General features: G+C 39.9%; 1 protein-coding gene across 6 annotated transcripts in view; it reads left to right on the top strand.

Moving 5' to 3' along the window:
* The first annotated feature begins 1,054 nt into the window (after window positions 1-1,054).
* The window catches only part of LOC124119294 (adenosine deaminase domain-containing protein 1-like), a 129,546-nt gene continuing 110,147 nt past the window's right edge, over window positions 1,055-20,453 (top strand). Inside the window, exons 1-5 of one of the 6 annotated variants that reach the window (XM_046481757.2) lie at window positions 1,055-1,174; window positions 5,552-5,743; window positions 8,661-8,957; window positions 9,280-9,586; window positions 14,347-14,467. In XM_046481757.2, the coding sequence (XP_046337713.1) occupies window positions 5,569-5,743; window positions 8,661-8,957; window positions 9,280-9,586; window positions 14,347-14,467 (900 nt within the window). In that variant the 5' untranslated portion in view covers window positions 1,055-1,174; window positions 5,552-5,568. Of the gene's footprint in view, window positions 1,175-3,414; window positions 4,694-5,551; window positions 5,744-8,660; window positions 8,958-9,279; window positions 9,587-14,346; window positions 14,468-20,453 lie in introns of those variants that run through there. The other 5 variants (XM_046481760.2, XM_048381183.1, XM_046481758.2 and 2 more) reach the window with 5 other exon arrangements.

The following is a 20,453-nucleotide window of genomic DNA, read 5'->3' as shown; positions in this document are numbered from 1 at the left end:
GGAAACGCACATTGCACAGCATGTATTTCATTAAGTACTTGAAGATTTCCATGGAAACACATATTGCATAGCATGTATTTCATTAAGTGCCGGAGGATTTTCATGGAAACGCATATTGCATAGCATGTATTTCAATAAATACCGGAGGATTTTCATGGAAACACATATTGCATAGCATGTATGTCATTAAGTACCGGAAGATTTTCATGTAAACACACATAGCATAGCATGTATTTCATTAAGTGCTGGAGGAGTTTCATGGAAACACACATTTCATAGCATGTATTTCATTAAGTGCCGGAGGATTTCCATGGAAACACACATTGCATAGCATGTATTTCATTAAGTGCCGGAGGATTTCCATGGAAACACACACTGCATAGCATATATTTCATTAAGTACAAAGAAAAAAAGACCATAGAATAGAGGGTCTATTATATGGTATCTGGTTCAATACATAAAGAATATATAGAAATGATATCAATGCTTTTGGTTGTGTGTGGGACACAGAGAAGAGAAATTATCAATATTTGTTTATATTATAATAATATCACCAAGAGTGATAAAGCAGCCTTTATATGTGGCGATACTGAAAGTGAGAATCAAGGCAGAGGTGAAATATTAGATTTACAATATATGCACTGACAGAAATATTGCATTGTATTGTGCTGCAAAGTATTGGTAACTATAATGGTTAGACATAAGTTTTCTTCTGCTGCAACTATAAAATTGAAATATGACAAAATTACCTTTCCTTGTATTGGCAAAATTTACACAACCATTTCTCTCGTTCAGATGTTGTTGTTAAATCAGTAAAAGTAGGAATTTTCAAGTTATATTTTGTCCATTCAACAGGACCAATGGGTACTAATTTTGATGATGACACAAATGAATGTTTATTAAAAAAATATAAGTATTTACCATGCAATTGAAATCACGCTTATGGTGCTTCGAAGCCGTTTTGATCTAGTTGTTATGTCCATTTTGGCGTATGACAGTTTTAACCATTTGAGATAGGCAGGGTTTACGGAACGAGTTAGTCGGGAACCGTCTACTGTTATCTAAGAGCTTACTATATTGCGCGTATTCACAATAGAACCAGTCAAATTATCAAGTCATTTAGAGTTTTCCCACGGAAACCTATTTCAAAGTGACAGGCTTCAGAAAGTGGAAGGCAGGTTGATTAATATAAGCTGACAGCTGTTTATGCGTTGTGAAAAAATCGGAAAATCGCAGGATCCGACTATAAGACAACACGTCTCATGTCGGTCTGTCCCCATCTCATCTCATTTCCAGTTTGTAAAATATGATTTGAATCCACCTCATAATGCATACTAGGCCTCGGACGAGTCCGAATTTACAACTCGGGTACCCACCCCTCTATTACCCGACCCTACCCAGGTACCCACTGTAGGTCTCAAGAAATAGGTACGAAATGACCGATTCGGCATCTTTTTACCATAGCACTGGCAAAACGTATGAAGATACATGTATTAAAACAATCTAGTCATGCGTACACTGAAGTTGACTCAAGTTATATCTTTATTCAACCATATCAAAAGTCAGGAGGAATGGGTGCATAGCCTGAAAGAAATGCGAACATTTGTGACTTTTAGTGTAACCATAGAGTTCTAGATAATTTTTGTCATTAAACAATATATCATGTGACAAACCACGGGTCTGGGTAGTCCTGTTGGTACCCAGGTCCTAATATGTACCCACCCGACCCGGGGTACCGAGTTACCTGTGCCAGGCCTAATGCATACAATACTATAAATATAATGACAGACAGCCTAGCGTTCCTATACTTCCTATGAATTCCTATTCTTTTTAGCTTCCCATACACCCTGAGTTCAAGAAATACCTGAAATTTTCTTTCCACGGGAGGTGTTATCAGTTCAGGGTTCTACCATTCGGGATCTCCACGGCCCCAAGGTGTTCACCAAGCTGATGTTGATTCCTGCCCAAGTGGCCAGGTCGAAAGGTCTGTTCTGCCATCCGTACCTCGACGACTGGTTTCTAAGAGCTCTATCGCAATCCCTGAGTCAGATAGCTACACAAGAAGTGATAGACATTCTGATCACTCTAGGGTGGATAGTCAATCTCAAGAAGTCAGATCTGAGCCCTACTCAGAATCTAGTCTTCCTAGGGGCGAATTTCAACATGGTGAGCGGAATTGTATCTCTGTCACAAGATCGCATTACCAAGGTCAGAAGTGTTACTTCCCAGTTCCTTCTGTCCGAAAGTCACACTGCTCGTACATGGCTCCAGTTACTGGGCAACATGGCGGCGACAGTGGATGTGGTTTAGCGGGCACGCTTGAGAATGAGACCCATTCAACAAGCGCTCCGTCGACTTTGGGTGAACTCAGAAGATCTCGAGACTGTTCTCGAGACTCCGCAGTGGCTCATTACACACCTTCAGTGGTGGACCGAGGTCGGGAATCTGTCACGGGGGCTCCCTCTCGACACTCCCGTTCCGGGGAGGCGTTCTGAACAATCACACTGCCTCGGGACTATGGTCCCAGCAGGAGATCAAACTGCATATCAATGTGCTAGAACTGAGAGCGGTCAGGTTGGTGTTCCAACGCTTCCTGGATCTGCTTCGTGGCCAAGTGGTTCGTCTAGAGATGGACAGCCAAACGGCGATGACTTACATCCGGAAGCAGGGGGGAACAGTGTCTCCGACGCTTCTCCAAGAGACGTGGCAGTTCCTCCTATGGTGCGACTCACACGTAATCAGGGTGATACCTGTTTATCTCCTTTGATTTGTTTAGAAATGGCCGACGGGAAACATGCAGATTTCGAAGTGGTCACAAACAAATGAGCTAAGGCTGATTCATTTTTGGCTCCTTTGCAGTCTTTTTCAATACAACCATGTAATAAAATAGTTATTTGGGGAAACCATGGAAATAAACTCTATTTGAAGAAAATATATGATATGAACAAGGAAATCAAATTCAATTGGTGTTCATGTACAAAAATAGTTCTTGGAACAGTTCTATCAGTCGAGTTTATGGTCAAACAACATCAGTGCCGGACTTCGAAATTGAAATCGGCAGTGCAACCTGAAAGTGTTACTGCTGGAAAAAACCATGAGATCTTCCACCCTGTGGATAGGTTGAACCCCCTTCATACTCCCCTAATTCTAGGAAAAAAAGGTCCCCTTGCAGACGGCTATATACGATACATTACAGTGTTGTGCTATTAATTACAATATTAATTTTCAAACTTATCCTATCTCACTCTACGCAGTTCATCCTTCTTCTTCATCCGGGCGGTCGGGTAGCCTTGTGGTTAAAGCATTTGCTCGTCAAGCCAAAGACCCAGGTTCGATTCCTGACAAGGGTACAACGTGTGAAGCCCATTTCTGGTGTTCCCCGCCATGATATTGCTGCAATATTGCTAAAAGGGGCATAAAACCACACTCACTCACTTCTGATCCCTTGCGTGGAAATGTCCTTGAACAAAGTTTCCAGCTTCTAAGCTCTATTCGCCCAAACACCCCTGGCATCACCATGATGACAACCCCAGTAATCAGGTCATGCACCCGAATCTGTTGCAGCTTGCTGTCCTCCATCTGGTCAACTGACACCCTCTGCCTCATCATTCTCTTTCTCTTTGCCTCCCTGTGGAGACATACTTTTTTTGGAAAGAATATTTAGGCCTTTATTTTTCTCAAAATTACAGGAGTTTGGGGCAATGCTTGCATCTAGATATGGGCAAGGTTCAAGTAAAACTGCCAGCCTGCAAGAAGTGCGGCCACTTATCTGTGCTAGTGGATCCACATTCATTATGCTACGACTGTTAAAGAATCTGTCAACCAGGTTTACAGTGTTCAGAATGCTCTCATCTGTCCCAAGAGGCACTCACAGATTATCCTAAAAAATGCCAGAAGAGAGGCATTGATAGCCGATCAAAATCAAAGGATACTGAACACGGACACTCTGCATTCAAGAAACCTAAGCGTCTACCAAGACTAGTGGTCATCCATCTGTGAAATCAGTGGTCAAGCAACCATCATCAGCCACGATCGCTTCCCTATAAGTGGAAGAGGGAACAATCTATCATCTTCACAATCTATCATCAGTGATCCGCTGACTATGACAAACTCCCAGATAAGGGTCGACATTTAGAGTCGACTTCAAAGGGCCGACATTCTAGAGAGAAGGCAACATCGAACCAGGATTGACCCTCCAAGGGTCTACATTCTTCAGATCAATACTCCAAGAGTAGACATTCCACAGATCGACAACCCGACATGCTATTCACTACGATAAAGCGTAAAATTGGATGCCAAACTAATAAGGCCTGCATCATTAGACCTTTGTAGAACTAATAGACCGGAGACCCCTTCCGAATTGGTTACAAGTGCTGGTTGAATAGCTTGCCTAATTCAAAACCATGCGGTCGTCATAGTACAATGTCCTATGCGAAAACACACAAGAGCATGATACACCCGATGGTATGTTTCTGTGTCCTTGTAGCGTAAAGGGAGTTATCAAGATCATTCAATAGCAGTGATTCACCCATAAAATCATGAGTAATATCTCCTGACGCGGATGTGTGACAGTCCTTGAATTGAAGCATGTCAGCACCAGCTTCCTCGTATACATCTCACGGTTACAAGACGAATACAGACAAGGGTAATCTGCGACCCACCGTCCAACTGTGGGATAAATGCATAGAGTGTGGTAAGATAAGTTTAAAAAATTGTAAATTTTACAATAAATTTATTCCTTACAATGTTACAGTGTTGTGCTATATGCAGTGTGATTTCTAACATTGTTACAGTATTGTGCTAAATATTATTCCATACACTGTGACAGTGTTGTGCTATATTCAGTAATATGCCTACATTGTTACAATGTTACAGTGTTGTGCTATGTGTAGAATTATTCCTTACCATCTTACAGTGTTGTGCTACATGCAGTATTATTTTTTACATTGTTTCAGTATTGTGCTAAATATAATTCCTTGCAGTGTGACAGTGTTGTGCTATATTCAGTATTATTCTTAACAATGTTAGTGTTGTGCTATATGCAGTGTTATTTCTTACATTGTTACAGTATTGTGCTAAATATTATTCCTTACAGTGTGACAGTGTTGTGCTATATTCAGTATTATGCCTTACATTGTGACAATGTTACAGTGTTGTGCTATATGCAGTATTATTCCTCACACAGTTATTAATTAAGAGATAATATCTGGTGTGATGTATTCTTAGCTTACTTTGGTTGATTGATGTTTAATGCCGCACTCAGCGATATAATATTCCAGCTACATGACAGCGGTCTGTTAATAATCGAGTCTGGACCAGAAAATACAGTGATTGACATCTAGAGCATCAATCCACACAATTTGGATACGATGACATGCAGGAACCAAGTCAGCAAGCCAGACCATCCGATCCCGTTACTTAGTCGCCTCTTATGACAAGCATGGTTACCTGACTTAAGGTCGTGTGAGCTGATGTGATTGCCTTCTTGTCTGGCGTCTGTTTGCAATGGCATCTGTAAACATCAAACAAATTTTTCTTTGTTTATAAACAGCTAACCTATAAGGCAAAATGAACTCGACAGTATTGAAAGCAATGCAGAATGTGCAGCGCAAATACACAGAGAAGCTACATGAAGCTAAGAAGCTAGAGACGCCAGCACCACCTACACCCTACATCCCTGGTCTGACTCCACGTCCACCAGAGTCTGTGGTCACATCATCACACTCAATGGCAAAGGGTACTGGTGAGATTAAAATTCTTCTGGTGTTTACCCTGCAGTATTCTGTCTACTCTAGGAGTCACAGAAAACATTGATTGTTATGAGGCTGAATTTTCATTGTTTTCTGAAGCCAATGTTTATTTTGCATATTCTTGTTTGTAAAAATTTGTTAACACCTCTTTTGTCTTTGTGTATTAACCTCAGTTCCTCAATCACCTATCTTGACAACTGTTTGGTGTGTACAACAATTAGTCAAGATGAAGATTTTATTCAGTATCACATGATTCTGTGTGTGTCAGTTATGGACTAACATACTTAGCATAGACCCTGTGGCTATCTTTTTCGGTCATGCATTCTTCACAGTTTCTGTTTTTATTTATGTTGTAAGGGGATCCATACCATATTTTATTATAGTATTAAAACATATGTATGTAGATTATATATATACTCAACAACTTCAGTTCCTGTGACACCAATATTTTAGTGTATTTTTCAAACAAGTAAAGTTTGTTTTTCAATATTGTAGTACATGTATGGAATCAAGTCACAAAAATGCAACTGCTACAGAAAAGCATGCATTCCATGCAAAAGTTGACTTTTATGCAAGCCCCATGCATTTCACTACCCATTGCAAGAATGGGTATAAAAACATGTGCGTTAACGGGATTCCGTATGCATTGTTTAGCATCGTGCTAACAACAACCACTCAGAAAAACAACAAATTTACGCAATTATTCAACATTACATTCAACAAATGCCACGCCTGTCCGAAAATGAGCGTCTGCGAGCCATTGGTATGCTTGAAGCAGGAGTCAATGTGATGTTGCAAGACAATTTAACGTCCACAGAAACACCATTTGGTGTTTATGGCAACGTTGGCAACAGACGAATGCAGTCAGAGACCATCCTCAGAGTGGCAGGCCATGCATTTCCTTTTCCGTGGCAGAACTAGAAAACAATTCAGTGTATTTGATCGAAACTTGGCAAATCTATCAGTCACGGAACGTTTGTTTCCGGAGCAGTACTCTGAAACCGTTAAAAATTTCTTCATCAAACTTTGCATTTATATCATTCAAGTGGTGAAGTTGTGCCTTTTGCTATTTAGGAATTTTAGAAATTTTTATTTTTTATGTTTCCATGGCAACAATTTGGACTTAGGTTCTATAAGGGTGGTGTTCATTTCCGGAACGTAACTCAAAAACCGTTAAATACTTTCTTACAAAACTTTGCATGTCTACCAGGCACATACTGAACTGGTGCCTTTTGCTACTTAGGAATTTTATAAATTTTTATTTTTTACGTTTCCATGGCAACGAGTTGGACTTAGGTTCTATAGGGTAGAGTTCGTTTCCGGAGCATAACTCAAAACACATTCAAAACTTTCTACCAAAACTTTGCATGTCTACCAGGCACATACTGAACTGGTGCCTTTTGCTATTTAGGAATTTTAGAAATTTTTATTTTTTACGTTTCCATGGCAACAAGTTGGATTTAAGTGTTAATATAGGGTGGGTTCACTTATGGTGTAAAACATTTGATTATCATCCCCCGCCCAACAAAGTTGGCGGGGTGTATAGAAACGGGCTCTGTCCGTCCATCATGTTTCGTTTCCGGAGCGTAACTCAGAAACAGTTCAATATTTTTTCATGAAACTTTGCAGGGTTTGTCAGGTACATGCTGAACTGGTGCCTTTTGCTATTTAGAATTTTAGAAATTTTTATTTTTTACGTTTCCATGGCAACAAGTTGAACCTTTAGAAATTTATGAATTTTTCTTTTAAATGCCAAAAACTCAAACAGTATAGGATTCTTATCACTGGGGACTTCAATATGGACCAGTCTGTCCGTGACAACAATGCACTATCCAACCTCATGGAGCAGTTTACATTCGCCCAGTAAATCAAGCAAACCAACCCACACCCTTGAGGGTACACTAGACTTGATCTTCTGTAATGAGCCCATCTCAACAGGAGTCTTTCCAGTTCCATACACTTCATTTGCTGGGCAGGAGACCTGGCCATGTTAGTGGCAAACTCTTCTTTTTTTTACAATTTCCATGGCAAGTTCCACCTCGGTTAAAAAAGGTGAGGGATTGTTTAGATTTAATTATGTCATAAAATTCTGCAACAGGGGCGGGGGATATAGCCATGTTAGTGGCAAACTCTTGTTTTCATTTATTCAATAAGATAATCATGTTTAGTTCCCCATAGATGTCATCATAAGAAAATCACGTTTAGTTCCCCCATATATATGTCATGAAAAGAGAATCACATTCAGCATGTTCAGTTCCCTATCAATTGTAAAATGTCACATGGACAGAAGGTGGACATGTGATCGTCGCCTTCCACTGAGCAACAGAAAGGGATATATAATAAGGTTACCATACTTAAAAAAATAGATTTATGAATACAGTATACCTATTTGGAATTCATATTTATTAAAGCCATATTTATCATGACCAAAATATGGAATAATTAACATTAAACTCAGTAATTGGTCTCAATTTGTTAATACTACTGGATTAGAACCAGTTGTAGGATAATAGAATAACTTGCTTCGTAACTATGGTTGCACCAAAGTACAGGAGCAAACGGAATAGCATCAGGGTCTGACCAAAGTTCTAAACTTTATGTTGTTTTCTCAAACAAACTTACCGAGTTTGTGGGATTGGGGTCTGCTTCTGTTGCAAGTACTTTCAAACAGTTAATCTACATTCTGATCAAATCTATTGAAAAGTACAAATTGGACTGTAAATACTACATTCATACTTTAGGTTTGATACATTGTTGAAAATGATTTCACTACCAATTGATCCTGTTTATTTAACATAAGATAATTTAACTTGAAACAATTCTGATTCATGTGGTGGAACTGATCAGTTAATGAAAGTACCTGATCAACAGTTTCTATTTCCCCTAAAGCTAATATTTATATATTTTCAGGTTCATTACCAAAGGTGGTTCCAGCAGAACTGATAGAGACTTTCTTGGGTGGTACGAAGCACCCTGTGAGTGCCCTGATGGAGTATGCTGCCATGTTGAGACTGACACCTACATTTCATGAAGTGGCAGTAGAACAGTATTCCTTCACAGCTAAGTTTGCTAATGAATGTCGCATTGGCACCACTCACTATCCACAAGGTGTTGGGAAGACAAAGAAAGAAGCCAAGACCAATGCAGCAAAGGTAGCCTTTACAAAGTTGCTGGGTTTGGACGAAGATGACATAGATGATGATTCAGGCAAGTGGCAGAATCCGTTCTATTTGTGAATGTGAGTGTAGACATCAGTGTGTGTTTTTCAGTGAAACCCAAGTGTAAGTTTTATTTATAGCTTAGGTTTTTGTGCCTGCAAAACATAGCTGTCTATTTTCAGCAGGCCCTAACAGATTATTTGTAACATAAATACTATGAATCTGAAAATAGGGAGGGAAAGTTTTTGACACAGACTGAAACAGTGTCATTTAAGTTTTAATACTAGTGCTAATTGCTGTGATGACGTGAAATGCATTCTCTCAAATCAGATTTATAGCCCAAAACTGGTTCCTGCTTATGTTTCTTTAAGGATCAGGAACTGTGATATATGATGCAATGGGCAGAAAACTGGTTTTGCCAAAAGACTGTGTCTCCAGTCCGGAACACCAAACTGCCTGTTCCTCTGTGAGTGACATGCCCAGAGGTGCTGCTGCAGCAATGTCACAAGCAACTCCTCCAGGAAACAACAGGAGTGATCAGGATGAAGAGGTGGCAGCAGAGGATGATGTAGAGGGAACAAGTGTGGAAATGAACCCAGTCAGTGCACTTCATGTCTACTGCTCGCAGAAACGAATTCCATTCACTATCATTGTTGGTGACAAACAGGGCCCATATGGGTAGGTTTACTTGAGGAGATTCAGAAAATTCAATAAGTTCATGGGTCCCAACATCAAGCTGTAATCTTGTGTGCCTGTGAAGCTTTCAACTAATGGTTGATAGCTTTAACGAAGCTGTCCCGCCTTATATGAGTATAGGTGTGGGGCTGTCTTGAAGAACTTAATGGGCTGGACACGGGATGATTCACTCACGCTTGTACTCGGGTCGATCGTTTTCCTCTTGCCAAGCTGTTCTGCCTCATGTCTGTCAGAAGTACGTGTGAGGGCAGTTTTGGAAGAACTTTACTGGCCAGACAAGGGATGATTCGCTCTCTCTCATTAGATCAATGACATGGAACACAATAGTTACCCAAATTGATGATAAGTACACCTAGTTGCGCAAAGGGGTTTTTCTCCTAGAATCAACCCATGTATATGTGAGTTTTCGTCTTTGACAAACTTGGATGATGTGACGATCATCAGATCAGATCAGAGTTTAGGACCAGCTTCATCGTGTATGTCTCTCATTTGAGGTCTTTACTGGCTTGGGTATCTGTGCCCCACCATGGGATGAATGACAAAGTAGACACAATTTTTGGATAACAACTTCTTTAATACTGTAAAGGCGACGTTTCGGTAACGGTCCTTTTACCATTGTCAAGCAAGACTGAATGAGGACTTACTTACTTACTTTGGAGATTTAACGTGCGCTTTCCGACTGATGCGTATTTCGCACACGGGGCGGGCCATTCAATGTGTTTCCGAAAGGGGCAAAAGTGGTCTGTGCAACCCAAGAGGGGGCTTTAGGGGTTGCTTATATAGAATTTGGGAATTTTGAGATTTGGAATAGATGCCAATGGGGTTGAATGAGGAACATTGTACAGAATATATATAGTAGGTGGAGGATTAACAGTAACAACAATTGCATACATGAGTGGGATACCATGAGTACGTCATGACAAAAGAAGGATAATACTGTCACAATATGATGGACAGAGAACACAAAGGTGGCAGCCAATGAGATATGAAGTCAATTAAACGGAAAAGTTCACATAGGTGTGGTGATTATTGCTTAATTAGTTCATAGTGGGCGAATGGGATCTAATAGCCTTGATCTCTGTTGATTGATGGCTTGTGGCGACGATTGTGGACTGCTTCTGTTAGTTTTCTTTTAATGAAGTCATGGAGGTTGTTGGAGAGGATTTGGATGTTTTCCCAGTTGATGTTGTGTTTGGGGCAGTTGCTTATATGGTCTGAGATGGCTGATTTACTGTCTGATTTGATGGTTAAGATTTTGTGCTCTTTGATTCTGGTGTTGATTGGGCGGAATGTTTCACCTTCGAAGGATTGTCCACAGTTGCAGTCAATTTTATAAAATAGACCTTCAGGCTCTTGAGGTTTGGTAGTGTTTCTGCCATTGGCTCTTAGTAGTGAGTGAGTATGGTTTTACGCCGCTTAGAACAATATTCCAGCAATATCATGGCGGGGTACACCAGAAATGGGCTTCACACATTGTACCCACGTTGGGAATCGAACCTGGGTCTTCTGCATGACGAGTGACCGTTTTAACCTCTTACTAGGGTATTGAGGGAGGTGGAACTGATGAAGTAGGTGTCAATATTACCTTGCTGTTTGAGGAGGCGGCTGATGATGTGGGGGACTTTTCCTGTGAATGGGAGGGCGATACGGAAGGGTGCTGATTCAGATTAGATCTGGGTGTTGGATGGAGTCAAAGGAAATGACTTTGGGTGGATATTTGTTTAGGTGGGTGAAGACTTGATGAGGTATTCGATCTCAGGTTTGGGGTCAGCATAAGAGAGGTTGATGGCTCGTTTAGTGAGAGATGATGCTAGTCTTAGTCTTGGGATAAGTGCATTGTGTGAGAAATGATAAGTTTTAGAACTTTTGAAACTTGTAATAAATTGTTTACTTATAATACTTATCCTATCTCACACGGACAACTCCTCCCATCCCTGTATGCTGTTCGAAAGAGAATGAGTTAGCTGGGGACGTCACATGATCAGGCTGCACAGATTTATGCATTGCACAGACCATTGCTGGTGATGGTAACCATGGTTATGGCTGGGATGTATTTGGATGAGGCATTTTTTTTAACTGGTAACTTGTTTTCGGATCGTTTCCACACAAGGATCAAAGATGAAGGATCAAATGCATACTATGAGATAGGATAAGTATTATATAACACAATTTATTAGAAATTTCCAATGATAACTAAGTTTTGTTATAAGTTAAATTCTGAATCTATGGCATATTCTGGTAACTAAATTTCATGATACAAATGTACTATTTTTGCCAAGGCATAGATACACAGAACAATAATGTAGTACCGGTATGTTGTAAAAACAGGACTAAATGGTGAATCTCATTTCTGATTTGTCGACTTATGTGTCCAGTGTACACATACTAGCTGTATGCATAAGACAGAATCTCTTGTGCACAGTAATGAAGAAATTGTGCATTAAGCACAAGAAAAAGCATTGTCATATTAAAATGTCATGGTTGGTTTGGGCAGGTATGGAGATTGCTTGCAGTTAGGGTGCACTATTTGGAGCAAGGTAGATATTACTCACTGATCAGAATAGCAGGGCCCCGTTCCACAAAGCGATCGCAGCACTAAGACAATCGTAACTCCCATACTTTAACATAGACTTACGACAATCGTAGCGCTACGATCGCTTTGTGGAACGGACCCAGCAGTATAAAGGGCCATGACCCAGACTGAAAGTGAGGTGATGTCATGTCCTTACAGCTTGTGTTCACTGTCGTCACTTCATAGTACTGTCACAATCTCATTAAAATTAGGTTGTAGTGCTCAATATCACTACACAAAGATCTGGGGACATCCCACGTCATGTCAGAATGACCTTTTGTGAATTGTGACTGGCCAGTGAACTGGACCATAAGATCTGATTTTAATGAGATTTGAGTGTAATCACAACTTTTTGTTACAGACAGTAGAAAATTGCCCTGTAGGCACATAGTGTAATAATTATTTGACAGAAATCTAAATGTTGTGTATTGCAATGATGTCATCATCAAGTATAATTGGTGAAATACAATTACTTCAAATTCTACCATGACATTGAAGAATGCTTGATTCTTATTGGTTAAAAAGGGGCTTCATTTTTGCTATTGAAACCTCTTTTGAATATATTAAACCTTTTCATGAAAAAAGGTGTGTATGAATACATCGATAGCCTACATATCGATCCATAAAAGATAGCCGCTGATCACCCATAAGAACTGTATACCGTATCGATATTTCCTCTATTAGACAATGGGCCCCTAGCCAAATACAAGCCAGGTATCTATCCTAGTACACACTGTGTCAACAGCTGTCACGAAATTAATAGACAGCCAAGCGTCTGTTAGAGGAAATATGCTGTGATTGAGGTTGGATGTGACGATATGATGTTCTAGGCCGTAAGCCTGACTGCTTCGATGATGAGATAACAAGACTTAACAAAGGCATATCTTTTGCATACAAATAATACATACATCAGAAAACACTCCTCCCTTCGAAAAGCCATGAAACAAATCATCAAATGTCCCGACATAACCGAAGTCACAGCACAGGCACTTGATCACAACAGCTTATCAAACTTGATAAAATTTATTTCAGAGCATGCACAATTAAGTAAAACATACACGAATCACTGTGTCAGGGCCACAACTGTCACATTTCTTTCACATTCTGGCATCGAATGCCATGAGATCTTGAAACAAACAGGTCACAAATCCCTTGTGCCATAAAACCCCAGATCGACTGCAGCCTAAAAAGTGGCTGTTCAGTGATACTCCAGTTCCATTGGCAATCATGTATCTGCAGGCTCATTCTCAGTAAATCCTGAGGTTAGTGTTGAACCACATCATTGATCGGGGTTGCCATCTTGTTTCATGCAACTTGTCAGAGGCACGGTCAACAAGAACATTGGCTGTGACGAGTTACCGCAATGAAGGTCAAGTTCTGCCACATCCCAGTTCTGGGTGGAGAGGCATTTATTTTGAATTTGTATTATGTACTGGGGGTAATTGCTAACTAACTAATAAGACTTACACATTTACAATAAATAAGTTGAATTTTATTTCATAAAGTTTGTTTGAGAAATATATTTGTTTAGCATTTTAAAATCTATTTCTACAACCTGTCACACCTACAATGGAAAGGACATATCCGATTTCCAAGAAATGACTTCTGTCGCTGATTTCTAAATAATGACTTGGTGAGTCCAAACAGTGTACAACAGGTTGTGATGGAATTCAAACACATGTCTATGGACTCTTTTTGGAGGGTTATTTGTCAACTTCCTTTTGAAAAACCATGTGTTTTGAACCCTTATTTTGAACTTGTCAAGACTATAAGTATTTTTCATTGAACTTTAGTAATATTTGTTACATTTATAACAACCTGTGACCACTTTTCGGAATGTTCTAAGAGGGCAGACCTTTGACCCCTGTGTATCTTACAAGAGAGCACCGTTTTCAAAAAGGCTATTGCCTTCACGGTAGAATGGAGATAAACCTACTGTGTTTTGAAATTTGATGTTGTCCCACTTTAGAGTAGATACCTCTTGTTTATACATTTGAAATCTAATGCTAAAGCGCTTGATTCCTGGCAGCAACTTACAGATGTTCTTGTCATTTCAATGAGCTGGAGTGCACTAAATTGTTTTTAGGTTAAATTATGTGTCTGTATTGTTTTGTGAAGAACACAGACAATGTATGGCATGTGTTTTTAATGGCAGATTCTAATCTGATAGTTTTACAGCTGAGGTGAAAGTTCACGATAGAAAGATGGTTGAAGCTTGTGGTCGTAGTAAGAAAGAAGCAAAACGGAAAGTAGCATCTGAAGCACTACAGTCTCTGACTGAAACAGAGCAGGTAAGTTCTGTTCTTACTGTCCCAGCTGCCGTGTCCCATTACAAACTGGTCTTACTGTCCCAGCTGCCATGTCCCATTACAAACTGGTCTTACTGTCCCAGCTGCCATACCCCATTACAAACTGGTCTTACTGTCCCAGCTGCCATGCCCGAATACAAACTGGTCTTACTGTCCCCGCTGCCATGTCCCATTACAAACTGGTCTTACTGTCCCAGCCGCCATGTCCCATTACAAACTGGTCTTACTGCCCCAGCTGCCATGTCCCATTACAAACTGGTCTTACTGTCCCAGCTGCCATACCCCATTACAAACTGGTCTTACTGTCCCAGCTGCCATGTCCCATTACAAACTGGTCTTACTGTCCCAGCTGCCATGTCCCATTACAAACTGGTCTTACTGTCCCAGCTGCCATGTCCCATTACAAACTGGTCTTACTGTCCCAGCTGCCATGTCCCATTACAAACTGGTCTTACTGTCCCAGCTGCCATGTCCCATTACAGTCTGGTCTTACTGTCCCAGCTGACATTCAGATTAGACTTGACATCCAAAGGACTAGTAGAAGCTATTATCTCCATTCCACTTCTGTCAGACCAGAAATGGCTATTGATTAATCTGTTTTATATATGAATTTACATCATTGAATATGACACTCTAAAACTGTTGCAGTTACATTTACATTTCATCCTCTAACACTTGTCTAAAGGTATGAAAAATGTTATATTACACTAAATTTCTCCATTTCTTATGTAAGGCTGAAAAATAAAATAAAATTGGTTCTCAGGCAATAGCTTTTGAAAATATCGTGTGGGCGGGCGGCCCTTTTTTTTTTGGTTGTGTACACACTTGTAAGAATCCAAATCCATATATTGCTGTGAATAAGGCGAGTTTTACATAACTAGAATTAGGAGGCTTTCAAGGTATGTGTGTGTGTGGGGGGGTGGGGTGGGGGGCTGTCGTCTTATACACAGGGTTGAGTATTTTATGTTTTTTTTCCTCAACACATCATATAGATATCACTGTGGGCACGGAACACCGGAAATACCATGTCAACAAATCCGTACAAAATCTAAATGCTCAAATTAATCATGTAATTACACTGTCTGGTTGTAGAAAGAGTTCATAGTATATCTGGATTTATGTTGGTAATCTATTTAATAGTTTTATTCAACATTTCATTCAATATTGTTTCAATTCATTTCGGCAAAATCGTATGTGAAGTGATCGGAAGATCGCACAACTCACCGTTATTTACAGCAACCACGGTCATATTACAGCTATTGACGCCTTGAAACAAACTTTAGTGGATAGAGATTGGATATATATATCATATTATATGCCATACATTGAATTGCTGAAAGTCTTACTTGTTGTAGTTTGACTATTATATGTCAACATTAAGTTTTTGCAATCGTGGGCGCATGGACGTTGATTGGTCAAATTCTTCCATTTGAAAACATTTCCGGCAATGGCGATCAGCTGAACCCAAGTGCTACGCTTATGGTTATTAATTTATTTCACATATATATAGTAAAGCTGCAACTACATATGATATTGGAATAAATTATTCCTGACAAAATAATGGTTTCAGATACAATTCTTCCGCTCATTGTTTCAAAATTCTTTAAAGTTATATTATTGGCCAAATCACCGGTAGATTCTGAGAAAAGTGTATACAGCTGAAAGCTACTTCCGGCTTAGTTTACGAGACAAGACACACAGTAATCTTAATCTCTGCATATAAAACAATGCCAATCAGAACAGGAAATACAATTTAATCGGCTAATCATTATGTTTAGTGATGTTTTATCTCAAATTTGTATTGACCAAGTTTAATTGATATAATCTGTTCCGTTTCCCTGAATTCGCTGAAGGGCTACGATTGTAATTTTGTTTTTTCTGTGGAAGACAAACACATTGTTATTGCAAATGTAGAGATTTTGTATGCAATAGTGATGTGCTATAATCCGATTCGCTTTATAGCCGGGTTATATAAATAAGCATCGATTTCCCGCTTATTTTACGAGAGAAAAATAACCCCTGCATTGTCCCTCATACAGTACACAAATACCATTGAAATTGTATTTGAATACCGTCATCATGTCTAGTGATGTTGTATTGCAAATTTAATGTTTTCATTGACCAAATTTACAAACAGCAAAGCAAGCACACAAACTCCTATTGCCCCCATGACCATAACACACGAGATGCGCAGTAAGCAGTGCGCATGAAAAGGGAAGTAACTGCACGTTATATTGGGTCGCATTGTTTTTAAGTATTGTAGCATTTCACAGTTGAGGTCGTGTGTTCGAGACGCGGAACATTTAAGGATTTTGTGTTTTGAAAATGGAAATAAAAACGAAACGTGCGGCAGACTTTATGATGATGTGGCGGTGCCTGAGAACCAAGAATTATTCTTTTTTAGCCTTAATAATTTTCAAACAAACAAGTTATAAAAGGTTAATAAATTTGGTTGCCAATATATATACGTTTGATATGATATTGGAAAGATATAAATATCCATACTGTAATTCACTGCATGAAAAAATATGTGAAAGATTTGCAAAATCTACATCGTGATTGATACTGTTAGAAGCAGGATAGAAAGATTGTGTTAACTTTTGTTAATCTGACCTTCACCTCAAAGAAATGACCAAATATGTACTACAATGTTTACTACCTGTAACAGACTTTTGCATAATGGCATGTTCACTGACAGCAGTGTGCAAGGATATTCAGAGATATTGCTAAATGTTTTCACAAGTAGACATTCCTGCTTCATTTCCATCCTTGCTTTAAGAATGGCTGTCACATTGGAAATATGATTTTATCCATTTCTTATCATCAACTGACAGTTGTTATGTTGTATTACTAACAATAACACATGTTATATTTTGCTGGGCTTTTTATTTGTCTTACAGCTTCAACCTTTGATCTTTACAAATGTACTGCAGTGACTGCCAATAGTGCCATGGTCATGATAAACATGTACTTTTGGCACTCAGCAGAGCCAGTTATGCATCTAGAATTCTGTAATTTTGATAAGAAAATAAGCAAACTGTGTGTAATTACTGCAAAATAGATAACAGTAATCAAGATACTCAATCCCCAGTAGGTTCAATTGAAGATATCTTGAACTTTCATTTCATCTGCGAGAAAGTCCTATCACACCACATCCATCTACTTCCATGTGAAACACAACATTCTCAGCCCAAAAGTATCATACCCAAGACTGTTTTCTCATAAGGCACAAACTGTTCTAAATATACAGAGCTGTGTATTCTCATCATATTTGTGAATGTCTATTAAGTGGGATATTTCCCAGGTTTTCTCTGTTTCAAGTTTTCAAGAACAGATGTGGCAAAGGAATCAGTTTTTCACCTCTTGACTCTCTGTTGTGCCTGAAACTAATAGTATGGACTGATAGTCAACACTGATGTGTTATCTCCCTTAGAATGTACAAACAATTGGGGTCTGTTTATCACAGAATAGATCCTTTGTGCAACTCTGGCAGTGTCTGTATACTCTATCTGGAGGGGTGCCTTGAGCCTCTGGCAGTGTCTGTATACTCTACAGTCCGTTTGACTCCAAATGAGAACGATGAATTGCAAAATAACTCGAAATCCAGAAAAGAGTATGAAACATCAATACGGTACTTGACCATGAATACCCTGTACCCAACAAAATCTAAATTTTGTTTAATTTAAGACCCATGCTGGATGAAGTTCTTTAAGAAACTATCATGTTATTTTGTATAGAAATGTGTACATGACACGTAAGGGGGACAAACCGTGGAAGGCACAGCGCAAGCACGCATGCACTGCACGTTCTGTGGTAGGTGAAATGACAGAGTGTTAGAGGGGCCGTCTCATGATAATTTCAGTTGCAATCTGACTCGCTCATGCCATAGATCTCGTCGTCGGTACTGCTGGTGCCTGAACCAACTGCCACTATTATAGGTTGGACTGTTGCTGGCCATAGTCCATCTCGTGACCAATAACGTGGCTCTATCTCGTCAAAGACTGTGGCCACACAACGCCTCCATTTTTCTACTGTTACCCGACCAAGGGATTTCTTTACGAGTTGTTCAACATCTCGTAATTTGAACGTTGTGTTCGATCGTCCATCGTCACCCTTGACGATGGCCCATACCAACTCGATTGGATTCAGGTCGCAGTGATAAGGTGGCAGTCTTAAGACAGCGTGACCCTGACCCTTGATGTAACTGTCAACTTTATACACGGGGTCAGGTTTCATAGTTTTGATGATTTCATAGAGCTGTGGTTTCGTCGCTCGAGAAGGAAAGGTAATGTTCCTCTGTTGCAGCCAAGTAACCATGTCTCCTTTACGGTTATTAGAGGTAGGAGTCTTGCTTTCTGGATCCTGCACGCTATGATACGGTGCATTGTCCATGACAATGAGAGACTTGGTAGGCAAAGCAGGGACTAATTTATCTTTCACCCACTCCAGAAATACATTGCCGTTCATTTCTGTGTGGTAGTCCCTGTTGTCTTTGGCCTTGGCTCTAAAGATGAGGTCACAGTCTGGGAGAAAACCCTGACTAGCAGAACCAGCATGGAGAACTATGAGTCTTTAACCCTTTCCCATTGGTAACTTTCTACCAGACTCCTTACAGTCACCACTGGGTACCCACTGACTGCTGGCTGTGTGTGACGCATTTAGCCATGTCTCATTTAAGAAGATGGGCTCATATCCTTCTTCACGTTTCTGCTTGATGGTACGAAGGTAATGATTTCGGAGACGAACAATGTCAGACCGTTCACACAACACAGCCCTATTTTCTCCAGTTATCTTTTTGTATTTGTAACCAAATGTATGCAACAGCTGCCATAGTTTGTACTTTGTAACACGTAAATCATGGTCAGTTTCAAGGTGTTTCTTCAAAATTCTTAGGGACAGGTACTTATTTTCTGAGTACAGTTTAACAATTGCACGTCTGACTTGATCCCTCTGAAAACTGTCTAATTTATCAACCTTGCATGGTTTTGACATGTTCCCTACCTCCTTGGCCTGACTATTTGTATCTTGTCGACTAACAACATTTTTAAGTTTCTGAGGGGACATACCAAGAGCTTTTGAAGCTCGTTTCAAGAATTTATTAATTGCATAAAAAGGCTTTGCTCTTTCTGCTTCACTTCTAAAGAAATCATACACATTCAACATCAACTGTTTAACATCTGCTGAGTAGCGTATCTTGTCATTGAATGGACACGGTCACTGTGTAGCACGTGCAGACCGTGCTTGCGCTGTTCCTTCCACGGTTTGCCCCCCTACGTGTCATGTACACATTTCTATACAAAATTACATGATAGTTTCTTAAAGAACTTCATCCGTCATGGGTCTTAAATTAAACAAAATTCAGATTTTGTTGGGTACAGGGTATTCATGGTCAAGTACCGTATTGATGTTTCATACACTTTTCTGGATTTCGAGTTATTTTGCAATTCATCGTTCTCATTTGGAGTCAAACGGACTGTAACTGGTGTTGTGCCTTGAGCCTCTGGCAGTGTCTGTATACTCTAACTGGAGGGGTGCCTTGAGCCTCTCTCTATCTGAAGGGATGCTTTGAGCCTCTGGCAGTGTCTGTATACTGTCTCTATCTGAAGGGATGCTTTGAGCCTCTGGCAGTGTCTGTATACTCTATCTGAAGGGGTGCCTTGAGCCTCTGGCAGTGTCTGTATACTCTATCTGGAGGGTGCCTTGAGCCCCTGGCATACTGTATACTCTCTCTATCTGAAAGAATGCTTTGAGCCTCTGGCAGTGTCTGTATACTCTCTCTATCTGAAGGGATGCTTTCAGCCTCTGGCAGTGTCTGTATACTCTCTCTATCTGAAAGGATGCTTTCAGCCTCTGGCAGTGTCTGTATACTCTAACTGGTGCTGTGCCTTGAGACTCTGGTAGTGTCTGTATACTCTAACTGGTGTTGTGCCTTGAGCCTCTGGTAGTGTCTGTAAACTCTATCTGGAGG

The sequence above is a fragment of the Haliotis rufescens genome, unplaced genomic scaffold (assembly GCF_023055435.1).
Source record: "Haliotis rufescens isolate VD_foot unplaced genomic scaffold, xgHalRufe1.0.p SCAF_36, whole genome shotgun sequence".
Taxonomy (NCBI): domain Eukaryota; kingdom Metazoa; phylum Mollusca; class Gastropoda; order Lepetellida; family Haliotidae; genus Haliotis; species Haliotis rufescens.
Note: the sequence above shows the minus strand (reverse complement) of the source record. Positions and strands in the feature narration are given on the sequence as shown.